Here is a 22,246-nt window from a genome sequence, read left to right as displayed (position 1 = left end):
TCATATTTTGGTACCTCTATAAAATCACAGTTTTTTTTTTTCATAAAATTAAGTTGGCATTCCATGTTTAATTAGTTCCCAATAAATATATGGAGTGTCTGATGGAAAAATAAACAAGGACATACTTCTATCTTAAATTGTTAAAGCAGTCATTCATTTCAATGTCCACTTTAAATTGACCAACTGATTTCAACCCTGATTACACTGAGGGACTAAATTCCTCTTCTCACAAAGGGAACCTGTCAGATTTAATAAATAAGAATGCAGAGCACCAAGTTTAATTTGAATTTCAGATAAATAATGAATAAAATCTTAGAGGAAGTGTGTCTAATATTTTACATCTACTCATACTAAAAAAAGTATTTATTGTTTACCTGAAATGCAATTAACTACACATCCTGTATTTTGTTTGATAACCATATATCAATTCTGGCAGTTAAGTCTCCCAGGTTTCCCTCAAGCTATTGGAATTTTTGAATTGCTTAAGATATTTCCCCCACTACCATCCACCCTTTGGTACCCAGAATTGAATCTAGGGGCGTTCAACCACTGAGCAATGACCCCAGCTCTTTTTATTTTTCATTTTGAACCAGGGTCTTGATAAGTTGCAGAGGCCGACCTTGACCTTGAGATCCTCCTGCCTCAGCCTCCCCTGAGCCATAGGTATGCGCCACCACCTGGTACTCAAAATATTTCTTGTATGGAAGGAAGTCACTAGCCATGGGAAATTTAGCTAACCTTTCACAGCCCTTGCCTTTATCTTCATTTCATACAGCACATAATCTTCAAGTCAAGCACGGAGAGGCTCATGGAAACATTTCTGCTTAAGGAACATCACTTTTGCTGATAGTTCTGAAGCTGCGTAGAGTGTAACAAGTTACAGGGTACGACCTCGTGGGTCTGCGGGGGGGAAAAGATAGTCTCAGATATCGCGAGAGGTGAGTTGGTACGAAGCCTTTTGAACTTTATCGGCCACCATCCGAGCAACTGCCTCAGCCGGATATTTCCGGTTCTCTTTAGCTTAGCGGTTGGACTTTACTTGCCGCTTGCCTATTCTTTTGCCCTCTGCCATCCGCATTTGGGGTGCCCTGCCTTCTTCCCTTAACTCCTAGCAGTCCGCTTTTCCCCATTCCAGACCAGCTACTAGAAACATCCTTCAAAATGTCTGATCACGAGAGCGGCACAACTGCCTCACCAGACTTAGAAAATGGAAGCCCGCTTGGCGTCTCTGAGGAGACGTCTAGCGTGGAGGCGGGGCGAGATACCTATTCAGAAATTGAAAGGGAGGCGTCGAAATCCACTGGAGATGGCGATGATAACAGCGATGGTGGCGTCTCCGCCCACGTCAGCCCAGAAAGTGAAAGAGCAGACCCAGAAAGTTCGAGCGACACCAATGATTTTCACACCGAGGAGGACTTTGACAATGTCAACAGTGAGGAAAGCCTGTCCCATCACCACTTAGAGGAAGAGGGGGAAACAGAGGAGGAAGATGAAGAACGACAGCTTCAGGTATGTTTACAGTATCGCGAGAACAACCGTGAGGAAGAGGATCGGGCCCTAGAGGAGTGGGTGACTTCAGAGACATCTGCCCTCCCACGACCTCGCTGGCAAGTCCTTCCAGCACTCCGGGAGCGGCAGCTGGGTTCAAGTTCTCGTTTTATATATGACGCCTGTGGGTCAAGAGCCTTTGTGCAGCGTCTGAGCTTACAGTATGGTCTTGATGGCCATTTAGGTTGTGTAAATACTGTGCACTTTAATCAGCAAGGCACCTGGTTGGCCACTGGTAGTGATGACTTGAGGGTGATAGTGTGGGACTGGATAGGGAAGCGGCCAGTACTGGACTTTGAGAGTGGCCACAAAAATAATGTCTTCCAGGCCAAGTTCCTTCCTAATTGTGGTGATTCCATCTTGGCCACCTGTTCCCGTGATGGCCAGATACGAGTGGCAGAACTATCTGCTCCAACATGTGGGAAGAATACTAAGTGTGTGGCCAAGCATAAGGGAGCTTCTCACAAGTTGGCTCTGGAGCCAGACTCCCCTTTTAAGTTCCTAACTTCAGGTGAAGATGCTGTTGTTTATACCATTGATCTCAGACAAGGGCAACCAGCTTCAAAAGTGGTGGTAACAAAAGAGAAGGAGAAGAAAGTGGGACTATATACAATCCATGTGAATCCCAGCAATATTTACCAGTTTGCAGTGGGTGGACGAGATCAGTTTGTAAGGATTTATGACCAGAGAAAAATTGATGAGAATGACAACAATGGAGTACTCAAGAAGTTCTGCCCTCATCACCTACTCAACTGTGATACCAAAACAAGTATCACCAGCCTGGTGTACAACCAAGATGGCACAGAGCTCCTAGTGAGCTACAGTGATGAAGATATTTACCTCTTCAACTCCTCTGACAGTGATGGAGCTCAATATGTTAAGAGATATAAGGGCCACAGAAATGATGCCACAGTGAAAGGTGTGAATTTCTATGGTCCCAGAAGTGAGTTTGTGATGACCGGCAGTGATTGTGGGCACATCTTTCTCTGGGAGAAAGCATCTTGCCAGATTATTCAGTTCATGGTGGGAGACAAGGGAGGTACAGTCAACTGTCTTGAAGCCCATCCTCACCTACCTGTGATGGCAACTAGTGGCCTGGACCACGATGTGAAGATCTGGGCACCAACAGCTATAGCTTCCACTGAGCTTACTGGGTTAAAGAATGTGCTTAGGCAGAACAAGCAGAAAAGAGATATAGATAGCTTGTACCACCCTGACATGTTTGACAGTCACATGCTTTGGTTCCTGACAAGTCGCCTGACACAGAGAAATCATTACCAGCACTGGGGAGGTCCTGGCCTTCAGGGCATGAGTGCAGACTTACTTGAGTCTTCCAGCACCTCAGATACATCTGAGGAAGAAGAAGAAGAAAGCCAAGACTAAGTGCAGTGTTTGCCATCCTGAGGGATGTATCCCCCCTCAAACTAGATGCCATCTCAATAAACTGGACTTTAGAATTCAGCTTAAATAAAGATTTGCCTTTTTCAGTTCTGTTTTCTATAACATATACTAAAAAAAAAAAAAAAAAAAAATTTATTTCCTTCCTCTCAACCTTCTTCTTTCATTCTTCTCCTTTCTTTTACTCTTCTCTTTACCCATAATTGTTATGTGAATGTGTAAGTAAATTAGTAATGCCTCTCTTTCTTCCATTTTAATTAACCTCTAAAATTTCCTAATTCTGGTATCTACCTTCTTGTTTCTGACATTCTAGAAATTGCCAATTTTAAATCTTTAATTCTGGATTAAAGTTCTTCGTTTGACCTGAAAATTTTAGAAATATGTTTGTGTTTGAGAAATAAAGTTAAATAAACCATGTTTTTGTTCCTTGAATGCTGACCCTTGACCATATATATACCAAACACTGTGTGTATGTGTGTGTGTGTGTGTGTGTGTTACACAAAAGGAAAAGAAGAAAAGGTGGGTAGGTAACTTCCTAACCAGATAATTCACCCCCTTAGAATAAATAACTTGGTGTTATCCACATTTTCTGAACACTTGTTAGTAATATTGGATAATTTGATAAATTTGGTAAAAACGAAATTAAATATAATTGTGATTTGTTTATACTGGTCTTTCAGTTTTCTTGAAGTTTTTTTTTTTTTTTTTTTTTTTGGTTGAGAAATCTCACAGGATCACCTTCCAGTAAGAACTCCTAGGACAACCATCTTCTATAACATGCTAACTAGGAATGTAAGCATTCCTCATAGTTGATGTACCACTTCAGTTAACTCACAAATAGCATTATTGCTATAAAAGTTTTTTTATACTTACAAACATTTGATTTGACCATTAGAAAAATCCTATTAGACATTTGTGCATTGCTTAGAATTCTTACAACTGTTTTTAGGAAGTTAAAATGTTTTAAAATGTATTTAAGCCATATTTAATATACATTTTGAATGTCCAATTACTGTTCAATAATTCCATTTTTTAAAATATTTTTAGTTGTAGATGAACACAATATCTTTATTTATTTATTTATTTATTTTTATGTGGTGCTGAGGATTGAACCCAGTGCCTTACACCTGCCAGGCCAGCACTCTACCACTACCACTAAGCTACAACCCCAGCCCCAATAATATCCATTTTTGTTTTATGTTTTTGGTGTAAGTACATGCAGATAACCTTCCCCCAAATACTCACAAACTAAATACCACATCCTTGTTTTCAGACATCTGTTGGGAAAAAATGATGTGATGAAACATCCCATGGCCTGGAAATGACTTTCCTCTGGTAATACTTTCTGAAATTGGTGTATTATCCACTCCTCTTTGGGAACCAAATAGATAAATTTGCATAATGAGGTTAGATTTTGGAATGGATGATATCCAAAGTTCCTGTTCACTGAGATTCAAAGTTAGGGAAAAGTGCCTGGGATTTAGAGACCGGAGAAACCCCTACCTTTCTACTGTTAGAAAAGGACCTTAATAGTCTCAAAAGGGAACTCACTTAGAGAACCCAATGAGTCTGTGGTTTAAAACAAGACAAAAATTATAAACTAGGATCTCAATTTTTGGGGCATCCTATGTAACTAGGTAGGATGTATATCAATATTAACAAAACATTGAAAAAGCAGCATTTGGGACACTGGGTGTCAGAACAATGGCAAAAAGCACATTAATTAGGTAGGTCTTTTTCCACCTGCTGTTTGTGAACAGCTCTCCCTCTGTGGGGAATTCATGCCCTGTCAATTTAGCTAAGCTAAAACTGTTCAGGGTTCCCTGCTTGTATTTCGGGATTGCTCATGCTATAATGCATTTGACAAAAGATTTGGAAGGCAAAGGTAAAAGAGTAAGCCATATTTGTTTTATGCTCAGACAGTAGGAACAGGGGCACTAAGTACTGCTACAGCTCATGTACATTTCGCTTATATGCTGGCTTGCCTTGGTGTGGGGTAGCAGCTGGGCCCACAACTACTCCAGCTCCCCCACATATCTTCCTTTAGCTTCACCATCTCCATGAAAAAGTGCCTGCTTTTCATGCTGGGGATTCGTATCAACAGAGCTGGAAGTCTGGAGGCATTGAAAGATCAACATGGGTTCCAGTCTGTCTTTGTTGTCCCAGATAATACTCAGGGATGCCATTTATCTTTGCTTCCTCCACTTTCTATTCATCTCTCCTTCCTCACTGCCCTGCTGATTTCAGGGTTTTTTGCATCTGAAGCAAAGACAAACACCATACTAAGAACTGCTTAAGCAGCTCCCACAACTAAATAAGATATAGACCTTATTTTAAGTTTATAAGTCCCTTGTTAAATATATATGTTCTGCTTTTCTGATTGAAACCTGTGTGATACAACCTCAACTCCACATGCTTTGGGCTATATTTCAAGGTTACTTGGTCTTGAATATTTGCCATTTAGAAGAATCAAAGGTCCCTAAAGGACTGTGTGTACACACACACACACACAAACATACAAGAGGAGAGAGTTAATTATATTGAAAGTACCATTATGATTATAGTTAAAAGCCAAGTTGGTGAAGTAATGGTTACAATTTTAATTTATGCACATATTGGTCGTATGAGTACATAGAATATAACAATTCCTATCATTAGATAGTGGACAAAACTAACAATTTTCTCAATTCAATAAGCAGGTGAAACTGCACCTTTAGTTTTAATTTTCCAACACCAATTATTTTCATTCCAACATGAAATGTCTATAGGACAGGTCTGTGTAGGCCCTCATGGCCTTTATGCAATATTATAATTGTCTCCTAATTATGCATAGAACTTAACCACATAAAGTTGTAACAGATGCCAAACTATTCTTTTAAAAAGACATCTGTTGGCAGCCATTCCTTAAAAAGACAGGTGTAGAAAAGAACAGAAATGGAAAAATATAATGGGGCATAATTGCTGAAGGGCAGACCTGAAATTTTTGGAGAGTTTGGATAATCCAACAGAAACCTTCATCACTACGGATTCTAAAATCAATGAACAAAAAGAATAATGCAGTGACTTCACAATGGATTTGGTCTTAGACATCCTGTGATCAACTCCTATGAACTTCATTATCTTAATTTGTTCCAACTTCAGTCTCAAAAGTAAAATGAGAGGCTTGACTTTTCAGATTTAGTTCTCATGTCCTTATGGAGCATTTATATGTATTTGTTTGCTGGATAATGAGAGATCAGAGAAAAACTTTCATTGAAAGGGGGGTTTTAACAGTCTCTCTCTAGCACTAGCAATCACATATGGAAATTAAAGACACACAATGTCAAAAGACCATTTAAGTGTAATTTATCAGTGGTTCTTCATAAGAACCATATTAAAATGGAGAAAAGGAAACTTGAGTTTAGTGAAGTTAAATGTATTCTCCAAAATCATTTAGCTGAGAAGGTGGAGAGAAGGGGCTTAAATAGAATTTACAACTGAATTAATCCATAGAATAGTGGTACATACATCATTGTTTTAGTTCATGATGATCTGGTTTAGTCAACAATAGAAATTGAGAGTCTAATATCTCAGAGTCTTTTATAACATTTAAAAATTACTTTCCATCTATTAAGATGGCCATAATCTCATGTTAGGCTTCTGCCAGCTACATGAGAAAGCAGAAATGGCAGCATGTTTATAATGCAAGCCTCTTGAATTGAAATGGAGGTCACTGAAGAAAAAAATCAAAGCAAATCAATTATAATGGGTAAAAGAAAACAAATTAAAATAAAACTTTAAAAATTGTACATATTGAGATAGGGACCATATTTCTATTCTCAGCTACATTTAAATCTGGAGGAAATTAGCTGAAAAGCTAGTTCTTACAAATCCCTCTCTAGAATCAAATTCAAATCACAACTCATACTGGGTGACTGGTTGTATGGATCACTCTGCTAAAAATCTGCAATGACCCAGATAATCTAGGGATTATCTTCCTCAGTTGACAGGTATGACCCGCACTGCAAGGGACTGAAATCCGTAAGAAATGAGTAAGGGCATTTGTAAAACTTCTAAAAATATGGAAATGTGAAAATAAACAAAAATTAACATCATATTAAACCTAAATATTTGATGGAAAAAAGATTTTGTTCCAAGTGATTTCTCATATTATTCCCTCAACAAAAATCTCTGTGGAAATTTAAGCATTATGTCACTTTGTGCTTCCATGTCTTATCTCTGTCACTCTGACTTGACTCTCTTGCTTCCCCTCTTATAAGATCCTTGTGTTGACACTGGGGCCACCCAGATGATCCCAGGTAATCTCCACATCCTAAAATCCTTAACTTTATTACATTTGCTAAGTCAAATTCTCACGGGTTCTGGGGACATGCCAGGAAACTTAGAAATAGCAACTGTATATCAAAGGATTAAATTTTAATATATGCTAACTAAAAATATTCCAATTAGAATGTCAGGGAATCTTGGAATGGAATATGGACAATGACAAATGAATCAAACTATAATACGAATGTATGACACAACCTCATTGAAGCAGGTAGGAGAAAAAGTAACTGGCTTAAATAACTAAAGTGTTTTAAAAGGCAACAATAAAACTAAAGAACAAATGAATTATCCATAGAAGCTAACTTGTTGGTTAATTTGTTTCTCATTGGAGTTGGGATTAGTAATTTTTAATCTGCTTTTCATGTATGACTGGGTCTGAATAACCCAGTAAATGGATGACAGATAGTGAGAATCAAGTTTCTCACTGTCATCAGAAATTATAGATAAACAAGGAAGGAAGGGTAGATGAGCTCTCAGCTTGTGGATTACAGACATCAGTATGAACTCATGATATCACACACAAGATGATAGATGCAGAAATAATATTAGAAATGTGGATATACATCAGTTAATGTCTATACATATAACTCATACCTCTCTCCACTGAGAGACCCTGGGAGAGGTGACAGCTGGGTAGCAATACACATAACCAGAACCCAGATCTTGATTTCTAATACTAATCCACAATAAAGGGAACCCAAATCCTTGGAGAAATGACTAAATATAGGACTGGGGTGGGGAAGACATAAGATGAACCTTAAGCATACTGAAGTGCTAGATGGCAAACAATTTCTCAAAGGATGAAAACATATCAAAAGGGTACATAAAACAAAGAGTTCCTACTAATCAAAGCTAAAATAATTTAATAAAAAAGTGGTATTAGATTATAATGCAAACTATGAATTAAATATTGATGAATATATATTAATATAAATGAATAACTAATTAAATAAATGGATGAGAAGTTACACATTTCCCCACAGAAAAATTCCAAATATCCTAAGTAGGTACTCCTTCCAAAGATGGAGTATTATTCCTCTCCTTCTTTAAATGTGGTATAGATTTAGTGTCTTGCATCCATATAAGTGAGTATAAAAAGAGGAAAATATAGTCACTTTATAGTAAAGAATTACAACAAATATGGCTTGACTAATAAATGAAAGTTAATATCACCAGTGATAAACCATGTTGATATACTATATCTCCGAACTTCATATAACACCAATCTAACCATGACATAAACATAGACCACCCCAAATTGAGAGGAATTTTATAAAATGTATGGCCAGTAATATTCACAACTTCTAAGACCATGGGTAACAAGGAAAGGATGAGAACTATCACAATAATCTAAGGAAACATGATGGTGGACAGTAATGTGGTATACTGGAGGGATCCTAGAACAGACAAAGGGCATTAGTGAACAAAGTGGTAAAATCTGAATGAAGTCTGGAGTTTAGTTAATAATAATCAACCAGTGTTGGGCTGACTGGGTGGTAATTGTAGGCAAGTGAGGCACTGGCAGGAAGAAGTGAGTCACTGGGGGTGTGTCCTGAGAGTGTACATCTTCCTTGTAGCTCCTTCCCTGCTCCTATCTCTCTCTGCTTCCCGGCTGCCACGAGGGGAGCCACTTTCCTCCACCATGCCAATACCCTATGATGTTCTGCTTCAGTTTGTACCCACAGCAATGGGGTAGGACATCTGTGCACTGAGACCTCTAAAATGGTGAGTCCCAAATAAACTCTCCCTTCTCTAAGTTGTTCTTGTCAGGTATTCTGGTCATAGCAACACAAAAACTGACTATAACACCAAGGTCATGGAAGATGTAAACATTAGGGGGAATGGGTTGAGGGGTATATGAGGACTATTATCTTTGGAATTTTTCCATAAATCTAAAATTATTCCAAAGTACTTTTTTAAAAAACCTATTAACTGTAAAAAAAAAAAAAAAAAAAAAAAAAAATCATGGGGGAAAAACCCTTAAGTATAGTAGCCATATAATAATTCTGGTAATGTTTATCATGTGAATAGAAATAATTCAGTTCCCTTGGGTTTTGCAGTCTATACTTATTTTGTGATTCATACTTAGTAATTTTCATTATTTGTGACCTTTTAAAAAATGTTCCTTTTTTATCATTCTACTTTGCTCAATGATGTACTTCTGCTAAGTTACTTCTAATAAAAGTTCAATTAAAAACTGTAAATTGAAATAAAGATGAAAATTTCAAAGGACAACATTTAGTAAATTCCAAATATAGAGAAATTTTTTTTTAAAGGGGGACACATTTACAAACTAAATTGAAAAGTACTTAGTATTTCAGGACTGTATCAAGTATTCATGCATAGCTTCTTTATTAAACCATTGATCATTTAACACAGAATTTGCCTCCTTTTGGAGCATGTAAAAGTTTTTTCAAAATCTTTAAAATAGGAGTAGAGTGAAAGCCAGATGAGATTGTTGAAAGATATATAGGAGAGAATGTAAAAACGGTGTAAGCAAATCTTTCAAGAAGTTTTGTTATGCAGAGGAACAGAAAAATGGAGTGTTAACTGGAACAAAACAGAATTAAGAGAGCATTGTTACCACCTTGTTTATAAGATGGAGGCCAATAGAAAAAAATATGTTGACAGTAAACATCTACATGTGAGGGAAATTAATGAAGTAATGATGTAGGACATAGTGTAAAACTCCACAATTCAAGCCCTTGAGGAGACAGGATCTAGAAACCAGTGGAGGAATGGCCTTTCCTAGGATCAGGCCAGATTTTATAAATTCAGAGGCAACTAAAACAACAGATCTGTTGGTAGGAAGATGAGTGGGGGGAGTCTCATGTTACTGCTTTGACTCCCTGTCCAGTAAGATATAAGTCTTCAGTTTAGACTCCAGTGGGAAGGAGTTTTGTAGTTTTAAAAAGAGTGGAAACAATTGGAACTTATTTTCTCAGAAAGTGGGAAAGTGAATTTACTAGGGAAATGTACTCTTTTCAAGGAATTTAGAATTTCAAAAATAAAATCATAACTAAAAGAATCTGCCTTGGCCATCACCTTAATGAATGCTATTTGAAATGCAAATGTAGCTTGGAAATGGATTTTAAAAAGATGTACATTAAAACCTTGCTCCACTGGAGTCAGCAGAGGTGCTCTCTCCGATTTAGATAACAGACATTATCTGGCATTCATGTGCAATGTCAAGTCGGTTTCATTTAAGATTCATTTTGTAATTTTAACTTCCATCACCATCTTTATAGAAACTTCTGTTGATTATGCAGACACATATGCATAGAGAGAGCACTCACAGTGCTATACAAATCTAGGACCTTCCCAGAGCCATCAGGAAAAAAGCGTTCTGCAGAGTACCATAGTGGGTAACAATGCTTTAGTACTATTTTAGAAACATAGTTACGTTAACACTTGCTCTCAGGCATACTGGCCTAAGTCAGAGAACCTCTGTAATGAGTATTAGATACTCCAATATGATAAATTAACCATACCTATAAGGTCCAGAACAGTGTGTGAAGAAAAAGATAAGCAAAACAATTCCCTAAATTTCTGAATGAGTACAGATGTGTTTTAAAGAATACAGCGGGGTAATGGGATTACCATTAAGGGCTGGAACTGTCCACTGAAAACAGAAGTCACATTAGGGCAATTACTATGTTAGATCCAATTGAAGGGCAAAGACAATAAAGCAATTATTCTTATATTTTAGCACAGGAACCACATGTGAGCTTTTTTTAAACGGTCATTTTGTTAAACTCTCATGTTAATTCTTCTAATGTATTAACTATATATTATAAGATTGTCTATATGTTCTATTGTATTGTTTGTAATCAATTATTCTTTAATTTATCCTCTTGCACTATTTGGACATCTTATTTTTCTCATTGTTTCCTGAATTTGCTGAAATCTCCTGAACAATATCGAATGGTGATGGTTGGTGTGCATATTAGTTTGTACATACTATGGGTAAATTGCATATATTAAAATTCACAGATTGAAAATAAAGATATTTGAATTTTGCACCTAACCACAACAAATATGATAATACAGACATTTCCATCACCCCAGAAAATTTCCTCACACACCTTCCTATTCATCATAGCCTCTATCCTGGGAAAAACTATTATTGTAGCTTCTAGGTTTGCAGATTACCTTCACTTGTTCTATAACTTCATCTACATGAAATCATAATATGTATTGGGTTGTGTTTGAACTCTTACTCATTGTGATATGCACAATAATGAACCCCCAAAGGACAATTTCAAGTAAAGTCAGAACAAAATTTCTTACTACCTTTTTCAGTTGAATTTCCAGAGTTTGCAAGAATTTGAGAGAGCCATATTAGGGTATTTTCCTTCACATAGGAGACTCCAGGGGTCTTTTTTCTTCTATTTGTTAATACAATCTTTTTTAACTGAAACATAAAAACATACAAATTGAACATATTAATGGGATACCTTATAAACATTGTCTGAAACATAAATATTTTGCCTATTGTTCAAATCAGGTTAAACAGATTTATCTCATCAAACATTTATTATTTCTTTATAGCAAAAAGTTTGAATTCCTTTCTTCTGGCTTTTTTGAAATATACAGATTGTTATTGTTATCTGTAGTTATCCTATTGTGTAGTAGCATGCCAGACTTTCTTGTTCCTGTCTAACTTACAGTTAGACAGTATCTGACTAAAACTTAATTCTGACTATAATTTAGTACCCATTGATCAACCTTTCACTATTCCTTCCTGCCCCATTCTCCCCAGCATCTGGTAACTGAAGGATATGGACAATAGGCCCCAAGGAGGGAACTTCCCTTTGTCCTTTTGGGTCCTCATACTCACAGGACCATGACTTCATATTCTGCTCCTCAAGTTGAAGTGGGAGGCAAGCCTGTTAGTGCTCTGGGTGATGTCTCCACTAGAGAAAATAAATAACTTGGATTCCTAAACTAGGACAGATGTGGGGTAGTTTTACTCTAATTAACTGAGACAAATTTTTGGTCTTTTTTCTGCCAGATGAGGAGAATACAAGAGAAAATGTGTCTTATGAGAGTCTAGTAGGGGAACTCTAGCTAGAGAACCTCATGGAGCTTCAGGATCTGGTCACAAAAGACTCCTCCTTCAGGGAACCGTGGTTCCTCTTATCAACATTATTTTGGGCCTGCATTTCTCCTGCAGTAAACAGGTAATTTGCTAAGGAATGTGACATATCCCGTCCTCAGAGGCCAGGAAGGGCTACAGGTAAATTGCTTCTTGGAAAAGAAAGCATGTGGGGTCAGCATTAAGAATGCATTCTCCTCTCCCCATCCTGCCTCTCTTCTCCTCCCATCCTTACATGACTAGTGACAAAAGGTGGGCTAAAGGTGGAGTGATCGAAAGGCTGGAAGGAAGTCACCCAGAAGTACTTCATTAAAAACTACAACTCCCTGAAGGGAAGAACAATTCCCTGGAGGCAAGTTACCTTAGTAGGAGGTGTAAAGGGGAAAGTGTCCTGAGGAATAACATTTTATTTCCTCCTGAATTCACCCCCATCTTTCTGACGCAATCATTTATTACCTACATTGGGTGATGATCGCTCTGGGCTTTGAGCTGAAAGGGGGCTACACAGGGGAAGCAGTTTGGGTTTACCTTTTAGGAACATTTTAGTCAGTCGAGAGGTACAGGGCAAAAGTCTGGTTCAGAAAGAACAGATTGTAAAGACATCTTGGGGGGGGGGTGCTTCTATGGGAGAAACAAAAAGACATGAGTACTGGAATGAGATTAATACAAAATAAATGTTGTAGCATCTGGAACATGTCAATGAATACCATGAGGCTGATAGAAACCAGTAATCTGTCAGGTGCAAGAGCTAAATTGTTCCCATAACAAGGCTGGTGAACACAAGGGCTTCATTTGGGGGGTGTGAATCTTTAAGGATGCTAGTTACCAGAGTTATCAAGGATGTGGGTGAGATTCAGGATGTGAGACCTTCATACAGCACCAGGGGTGGCCCCCACCAGGTGCCTTCAGTTGTCTCAAGCCTTCCTCTGTCCCACCCACCAAATTTCTACCACAGAAAAGAAACGGAAGCAAGTCAGGACAGTCATTCCCAACACCTGGGTGAAGGGGAATCCAATCCACTTCTTTTGACTCCCGATGGCAAATGAGGTTGTGGCACCCTGCAGGTCACCACTAGGGCATGCATCCTGGGTGGGCACAGGCATGATGACCTTCCCAGCAGCCTGGGCCACATGGACCTCCAGAGATGGGGGAGGAGGATCAGAGAAGCGGGACCGGCCCATCCGCCAGGGTGGACCAGACAGGGACCAGTGCTCTCCCCAACACACATACCTGGTGGCGGGTGGCACCAGTGCACCGGCAAAAGCTGGACTGGTGCACTGCCATTTCGGGGGCAGTAAATGAAGAAGGGGGGGGTGTCAGCAAGAATTAACTGTAGAGCAGAGCAAGGTTGGCATAATGAGGGCTTTGAGCAGAGGTTAAAAGAAATAGCTTGGTGATAGGAAACCTCAGGCTATTTGCCATTTCATTGGAGGAAATTGTCTAAATCTTGGAGGATTTTTGAGTCAAAGGCCATGAATTCCTTCGGATAAATACCCAAAAACGGGGTGGCTGGATAATACAGTAGTTTGATTTTTAATTATTTATGGAATCTCCATGTTGTTTTCCTTAGTAAATATAATTTATATTTGCACCAAGAGTGTACAAGGGTTCCTTTTTTCCACATCCTCACCAAAACTTTTACCTTTAATCTTTTTGATAATAGCAATTCATACTGGGGTGAGATGATATCTTGTGGTTTTGATTTGCTTTTCCCTGATCATTAGTGATGTTTGTTGGGAACAGGGTGATATCTGTGCAGCTAACTGTCTTAATCACCAGGATGCAGGCAGTTGCGACTGCACCCTCAAGAGCCAATACAGCACAAACAGGACTGCTGGGCCCCCGTGCTTACCGAGGTTGTTAAGAGATATTTGTCTGAGGAATGTGCAGCTGCCTAGAAACCTTATCTATCAAGGACGGGGGTCCTAACCCTGACCCATCTCCTGCATAGTTCACCCCTTCCCTCCACCCTTCTTCTTCTAGGACCGTTCAGTTCTGGCGGGACCCAATGAGAATCAAATAGATTGGCAGGACCCAACCAGAGGAGGACTAATGTTTAGCTGTTCAAATGTTAACCAATAACGTACAGGTCTTTGTGTGTGAATGCTTGGAAATCTCTTAAATAGAGGGCTTTCTCGCCCCTCGGGGCCGCTCCCTCCCCCCAGCCATTGTATTGGTCTGAGGGGCTGGTTGTGGTCCAGGCTCGAACTTGATTTAATAAAACCTCGTTGTGTGATTTGCATTACCGTACCGTGTGTTCACTTTGACTCTCCGGGGATTAGTCGGAATGGGACCCTAACAATGTTGACCATTTTTTCATGTACACATTGGTCATTTGTGTGTCTTCTTTTGAGAAATGCCTACTTATTGCCCATTTTAAAATCAGGTTTGTTTTGTTTTCTGCTACTGAGTTTTTGTAAGTTCCTTATGTACTCAGGATATCAACCCTTTGCAGAATGTTTACATTACAAATATTTTTCTCCCATTCTGTAGACTGTCTCTGCACTCTGTTGATTGTTTTCTTTGATGTGCAGAACCTTTTTAGTTTGATGTAATCCCATTCGTCTATTTTTGCTTTTGTTTGCTGTACTTTTGGAGTCTTGTCCAAAAGAAAAATCTTTGCCTATTCAATGTCCTGAGGCATTTTTCTTGTTTTCTTTGGGAATGGTACTAATTGTAATCATGATGTCTTTTCATTCTTGGTGTATATTGGCACCTTGTCTTTTTTCTTGTTTATGTTTGTCAAATTTTGATATATTTTATCAATCTTTTCAGAGCATGAGATCTTAATTTTACTGCTCTAGATTCCTGGGTTTTGTTTTTCTTTGTGTTTGGATGGCTTCTTTTCTATCTCATTAATGTAGAAACATTTATGCTTATAAACACTTTATTAAGTTTGAGTTTCATTTTTTTCTTTTTTCTCCTTAAAGAAAAAACTTTGTTCCTTGTATTTAATTTCCTTTTTAAAAATCAAATCCAATTAACTCTATATTTTTTTTCTGTTTTGGATCACACTTATAGGTTTTAATATATAATGTTCTCATTTTTTTGTACATAATATGTGTTAGTTATTATTTCTTCATTAGAATGAAAGTTACTTCAAGTGCTTATTTTATTATGATGATTAAAAAGTAGTCCACTCTCATGGAAAATATCCAAACAATAGAGAATAGTATAAAGTGTAAAGTAAAATAATTTTCTAATTCTTCATACCCTCTTTTTGGAGATACGTAGGGTTGATAACTTCTTAACCCTTTTTGGAAAACATGTCTAGGTACACAAGTACTCACATATCTTTTTTTTTTTTTTTTTTCACAGAAAAGGGTTCCAAATAAGTCATCCACAGCTGTACAACACATTAATCCAAAATTTAGTGGCTTAAAACAAAAAAACACACACAAAAAAACTTTTTTTTTAATTTTACATTTTCTATGAGTCAAGAATCTGTGGTTAAACTGTGTTCTCTAATTCAGAGTATCTCATGAAACTGCAATTAAGTGTCATTTGGGCATGCAGTCATCTCCAGACTCCAGAGGGGAAGGAGCTGCTTCTGAGGTCAGCTGTTAAGTAGAGACAAGAGTTCCTGGCCAACTGGGCCATTCCACAAGCAATTCACAACATGGTAGCAGACTTAGATCAGAGAGATGAGTAAAAGAGGTTGAAAGGTGAGTGCTACAATCTTTTTGTAACCTAGTGTCTAAAACCATCACCTCTAACACATTCTACTCATTAGAAGTGGGCCACTTAACCCAACACATATTTAAGGACATAAATGTCAGGAAAAGGGTATTGTTTAGGGCTATCTTAGGGACTGCTTACCACAGAATATATTATACCTTTATCCACTTCAAAAATATCTTAAATATTCTTTCCCACCCTTATCTAGTTAGTATTTTTCAATCTCTGTTGGAATGGTGGTAAAGAAGCAATAAATAAGCAAGCAAATAAACATGCAAACAAATAAGAAAACAAATAAATGAATAAGAACTTAGGTTTAGTAAACAACTTTAGGTATGCTTATTTAGAAAATGTGTAAAATATGTTATTATTGGTGAGCCTCATGGTTCCCCAACACTCATTTAAGTTTTGACCAAATAGTATAATGGCTAGCAAGATCTTCCTGGGAATACAGCTAAGTTCCACAGAGAAAATAATTCCTTAATAGGAAGAGAAGAGCAAGATAATTCCTCCCGTGAAAACAGAAGAATCCAACTGGATATTCAGTAGCGAGAAGTAGAGAATATGGGAAGGACTGCCAGTTGTTTACCAAAAATAAATGTGTTCTTTCTCAGCACAGAGCTAAAATTCATTTCACAGCCTCCAGTTATGTGTAACCATGTGATAGCAGATATGTAAATGGAAGTATCTGTTCCATCTTCACACTTACACCAGAAGGACTTCCCAACTGCACTTTTCCATATTCTTTTCCAGTTCTGTCTAACTAGGATGGATATGAACAGGGATCATAAATGGAATGGGCCCTTTCTAACTTGGGGCTCATGGCTTTCCTATGTTCGCTGACTTGTTCCTATTTCTGGAATTCCTATTCAATAGATTCTTGGAAAGTCTGCTGTAGCCTCTTACTTTTCTTAACTTTTCTACTACCTTTCCAACCCTGTTATAATTTCTTGACCTAATCTTCTTTCTGTCCATAAAATTCCAAAAAAAAGTTACCATGGCCTGCTTCTACAATAGTGACAGGTTATGGAGCAGGTTGGAGTATGAATTTAAATATTCTTGTGGAAAAGGTACTACTGTTTCTTTGTAAACAAAATGCCTTAAGTTATAAGGAAGCCAATACCCTTGCTTCCTAATTCCCTAGCTCAAGTGGGCAAATGAGGATGAGGACTTCAACAAGGAAGAACATCAGGTCAACAGTCAGCCTATTGGTTTTTCAGGAATTTCTTCTCCGTCAACCCCCCTCTAGTCATGAAGCATACTCAGATTCATTTCTACCTTTTGCAGCATTCTTTTTTGCACATACAATCTAGTTTGCCTTTAGTCTTTCAATATTACTTTACTGACTCTGTTCCACCATAGATACTCCATATATTTTTCAGAAAACTTATAGTTTGGGGGTACTTTTTCATGTTGTTTATTATCCACAGTATTTTATTAGTAACCACTAGACCCATGTTATAAAACCTTGCTTGTCTGATATACCATCAATGCAAGTGCTTTCCTCTTTTAAATAGAATAATTAACAAAGTATGTATATTTATTATCTTTCATGGGTTGACCATTGATATTTTTATCTCCTTTAGGGATTTTTAAAAGTTTTTATTAACAATGCTACCACTTTAAATTGTGAAATTTTACCTAATTCTTGCCACTTCTCTCCTCCAGTTATTTACTAGGATTCTCTAATATCCTATCCTTTCATCAAAATACCCTAAGATATATATACAAATTATTTATGAGTAGTTAATTGATGATTTTTAAAATGTTTATGAAAGTATATTTATAACTTTTCCTATTATGGTATTTTTTAAAATGAAGAAAATATTTACAAACTAAGGAATGTGATATTCATGCCTGAAAATAGAGGCATAACCCTTCCATGCTACCGCTCAATGAAGAGCTGCAGTGGAATCCGAGAAGATAAAAATAGGTTAACATTTGCTCCGCAGAGATCATTTGGCTTCAGTAGGCCTAAGAAAAAATTAATTTAGAGTCTATGAAACAAGTAAATCAGCACCTTTGTTTGTTGATGCTTTCTCAGTTTGGAGTCTCCTTTTCAAAAGTAAGGGTTAAGACTGTGAAAAAAGGTAACCACATAAAGATGTTAAATCTGAAAAGAATAAAATCTCCTTAACTTTAAATGTAAAATTAGAGGGGTAAAGCAATTAGGAGCAAAATAAATGAGATGTATTTCTATTTTACAAGTTCTGAAAAGAAACAGAGTGTTGAATCTGGGGCTCTATAAAATTACTCAAAAGTGGGTAAGGCTGGGCATTCCATGTTTAGAAAGTCCTAGAGGGTTATGATCTCCAAGATTAGATAGCCACCATGAAAGAGTGAGGTGATGAGCTTCTGGCAATTCACCCGGAGATATCATCTTTATTTAAAGACCTCAGAAGATATTTGAACAGGAAGAAAATAATGCAAAAGAATTGGAATTCTTAGAGAGTCACAATGTTCAAAGTTAGGAAACCTGCCAAGTCTTATAGCCTTGGGCAAGGATCCATCCTCTGTTTTTGAGGCTGGTAGAACTTCCCTGAAGAACATCAGATCATGTGGAAGAGGTTGGTTAGGGTCTACAAATAACAGTTTTCTGAAATAAATGTTTATATATACTTTCATTACACAGGACAGAAGAAAGTCCCAGGTCATACTGCAATGCAAGATTTCCTACTCAGTTTCTTGGCAAAAATTTGAAGATTATAAACATGTTTTAGAGGTCTCATTTACATAATATAATTATTTAAAAATTCTTATAAAATGTTCCTAAGATCCATAAATACTGTGTAAAGGAATCCTGTATAATCACATATTTCTTTCAGTGATTTTACAATAAATAAAAATATCAAGCTAGACATGGTGATGAACGCAGGCCTGTAATCCCAGCATCTCAGGAGTCTGAGGCAGGGGGATCACAATTTCAAAGCCAGCCTCACCAGCTGAGCAAGATCCTAAGAAACTTAGTGAGACCCTGTCTCAAAATAAAAAATAAAAAGATCTGGGGGTGTAACTCAGTGGTTAAGTGACCCTGGGTTCAATCCCAGGTACCAAAAAATAAAAATTAAATTAAAATTAAAATTTCACTTCAAATATTCCCTCTGGCCTAATCATGTAGAGTGGCTTTTCCCATATAATTAATGAAGATGGTATTTCAGATTTATTAACTTTTTCACTTCAAACATTTTCCTAGAAAAAGTAGTATGACAAATTATTACAATATAACATATATTAAGTAATTGTCCTTGCCCTTAATTATCAAATTAGGCCATAAACAAAGTGCTTTGTGCAAGAATACCTGAAAGATCAAATAAAACAAGAAGTGAGAAAAATCCATCAATTTTGATAACAAAAAGGTTATTCATGAGTGTGGCCAGAAAATATTCAATGAGTAATATAGCAGAAGTAAAAAAAAATGAGGTATCAGGAAGTAAATGTTCTTATTTGTTTATGTGGTGCCCCCTCCCCAAACCCCATATGTGACAGATACAATGTAAGAATTTTCAGAGGTGAAATGATTAGATTATGAAACCTGTAACATAATCAGTGGATTAATACACTGATAGAGATTAACTGGGTGGTAACTGCAGGCAGGTAGAGTGTGGCTAGAGGAGGTAGATCACTGGGGATGTGGCTTTGAGGTTTAGATTTTGCCCCTAGTGAACCAGAGCTCTCTCTCTGCTTCCTGATTGTCCTGTCCTGAGCTTCTTTCCTCCACCATACGCTTCTGCCATGACGTCTGCCTCACCTTGACCCCAGAGCTATGGAGTCAGTCAGCTATGGACTAAAACCTCTGAAAATGTGAGCCCCAAAGAAAGTTTTCCACTTCTAAAATTATTCTTGTTGGGTCTTTTGGTCACAGCAGCAAAAAAAGCTGATTAAAGCAGCTAACAAGGGAGGACAAGGACTAGTGAATAAAAACAAATTTTAAAAAACAGTAATTTACAGGGTGAACATTGGAGGTATCAAAGGAGTGTTTCTAAATTGTGATACTGGTTATGTGAGTCTAAATTCAATACAAAATATTGAATTAACATAATGCATAAATTCTATGATATGTAAATTGTACCTCAATAAAGCTGAAAAATAAAGTTATTATACATTATAAAAATAGTAAAATGTATGTAAATTTGAATTTGAAAGAAATGAGAAAGAGGTGGTATTAGTTTGTCTCAATGAGTGATCTGAACTTTTGATTTTCTTTCATTTGTCAGTTTGTTTTATAGTTTATTAATTTCTCTTTATTAGGGAATTAGAAAAAAGATGTATAGGACAGAAAGCAATCAAACTTATAAAAGCACATGAGGTAAACTGGAAAAGCTTTTCCCTACTTGGTTCATCACAACTGATTCCCAAATGTTCATGCACTTAATCAGCCTGGTGTGTATCTTTCTAAAGTTCTACATATAAACAAGGGTGGGTTCAGCTTAGGTGAAACACAAAACTTAAATAATTTGAGAGCCTTGTCAAGGAAAAGCATACAAAATTATGCATTTGCAATTAAGATATATATAAATATATGCATATACATATGCATACATACATACATATATGTATTTCCTGTATAATATTTATGAGTTTCCTTTTTGAATAAGTAGGTAAATCATAACTAACTGATGCAGACTTAATAATTCAAATTAATTTCTTCTCAAGTCTTAGGGCTTTTTAGAAAATTTTCTGGAAAGGCTTGTAGAGAACACTTTCTGTGCAAACTAGTTGCCAGAACACACTAGTTTTGAGCAAGGTCCTGTGCGAGGGAAAAGCCTGAAACTTAAAATTCATTATTCTCACAATCTGTGAGAGGGTATATGGAATGAGGGTAGCAAGTGTATAGAGCTTTGTAGTGCATGAAATGTAATCATTTTTATTTTATTTATTTTTTCCCTCTTATACACAATATCTATTTAAGATCCTCATTTTACTGAAGCAGTGGAAACTTGGTCTTGGTTAAGTGGGGTTTAAATCCCTTTCTTACAAGTTTGGTCAAATTTCAAGGAAGCTTAAAAGTGCTAAGGAGTTAAACAGATCATCATTGATGAGTCCAAGTGGAGCGAGTGAGCCGAGTGTTTGTGTATCTCAGAAACCAGTAGCACTTGCAGCATGGCTGACCAACTGACTGAAGAGCAGATTGCAGAATTCAAAGAAGCTTTTTCACTCTTTGACAAGGAAGTAATGGAACTATAATAACAAAGGAATTGGGAATTATAATGAGATCTCTTGGGCAGAATCCCACAGAAGCAGAGTTACAGGACATGATTAATGAAGTAGATGCTGATGGTAATGGCACAATTGACTTCCCTGAATATCTGACAATGATGGCAAGAAAAATGAAAGACACAGACAGTGAAGAAATTAAAGAAGCATTCCATGTGTTTGATAAGGATGGCAAGGGCTATATTACTACAGCAGAACTTCACCATGTGACGACAAACCATGGAGAGAAGTTAACAGATGAAGAGGTTGATGAAATGATCAGGGAAGCAGATATTGATGCGATAGTCAAGTAAACTATGAAGAGTTTGTACAAATATTGGCAGCAAAATGAAGACATTGTACAGAATATGTTAAATTTCTTGTATAAAATTGTTTGTTTGCCTTTTGTTTATAACTTATCTGTAAAAGGTTTCCCCATACTATTAAAAAAAAAAATGCATGTGTAGTAATTAGAACTTGATTCCTCCATGTTTTCTTCTCTTCTCTTACTGTCATTGTCCTTATTTTAGAAAACTGATCAAGTTACATGTGCATGTGGCTTACTCTGGATATATCTAAGCCCTTCTGCACATCCAAACTCTAGATGGAGTTGGTCAAATGAGGGAACTTCTGGTTTATGCCTTTTTTAAAACTAGTTTTCTTTAAGAACTGTCAGCATGTTGTTGTTGAAGTGTGGAGTTATAACTCTGTGGACTATGGACAGTCAACAACACGTAAAAGTTGCACTATTGCAAAATGAGTGTATTAGCCAGGCACTCACACTATTTTTTTTTTTTTTTTTTTGTCCTGCTGATCTTGTACCAGAAACATTTTCTTTTATTTTTACTTGCTTTTTAAACTTTGTTTAGCCACTTAACAAAAATCCGCTTATGGTACAATTTGCTTCAAATCCATTCCAAATTGTATATTTGTTTTCTAATTAAAAAATTACAACTTACCCCTCAACCCCACCCCCAAAAAAGAACAGATCATCCTTTCTAGGGC

General features: G+C 37.0%; 1 protein-coding gene and 1 pseudogene across 2 annotated transcripts; both read left to right on the top strand.

The window, feature by feature from the left end:
* Positions 1–1,161: 1,161 nt before the first annotated feature.
* On the top strand, positions 1,162–2,952 carry LOC306651147 (DDB1- and CUL4-associated factor 8-like; the record flags this gene model as incomplete). Its single annotated transcript, XM_079123646.1, is given in 2 exon segments — positions 1,162–2,928; positions 2,932–2,952. Coding segments are annotated over 2 exon segments (1,788 nt in total).
* An 18,178-nt stretch (positions 2,953–21,130) lies between these two features.
* Positions 21,131–21,593, top strand: LOC306651824 (calmodulin-like; annotated as a pseudogene). The gene has a single exon. The product of its transcript is annotated as a calmodulin-like (transcript).
* The last annotated feature ends 653 nt before the right edge of the window (positions 21,594–22,246 follow it).

This window comes from Sciurus vulgaris (genome assembly GCF_902686455.1).
Source record: "Sciurus vulgaris genome assembly, chromosome: X".
NCBI classification, from domain to species: Eukaryota; Metazoa; Chordata; class Mammalia; order Rodentia; family Sciuridae; genus Sciurus; species Sciurus vulgaris.
This window is presented reverse-complemented; position numbering and strand designations above follow the sequence as displayed.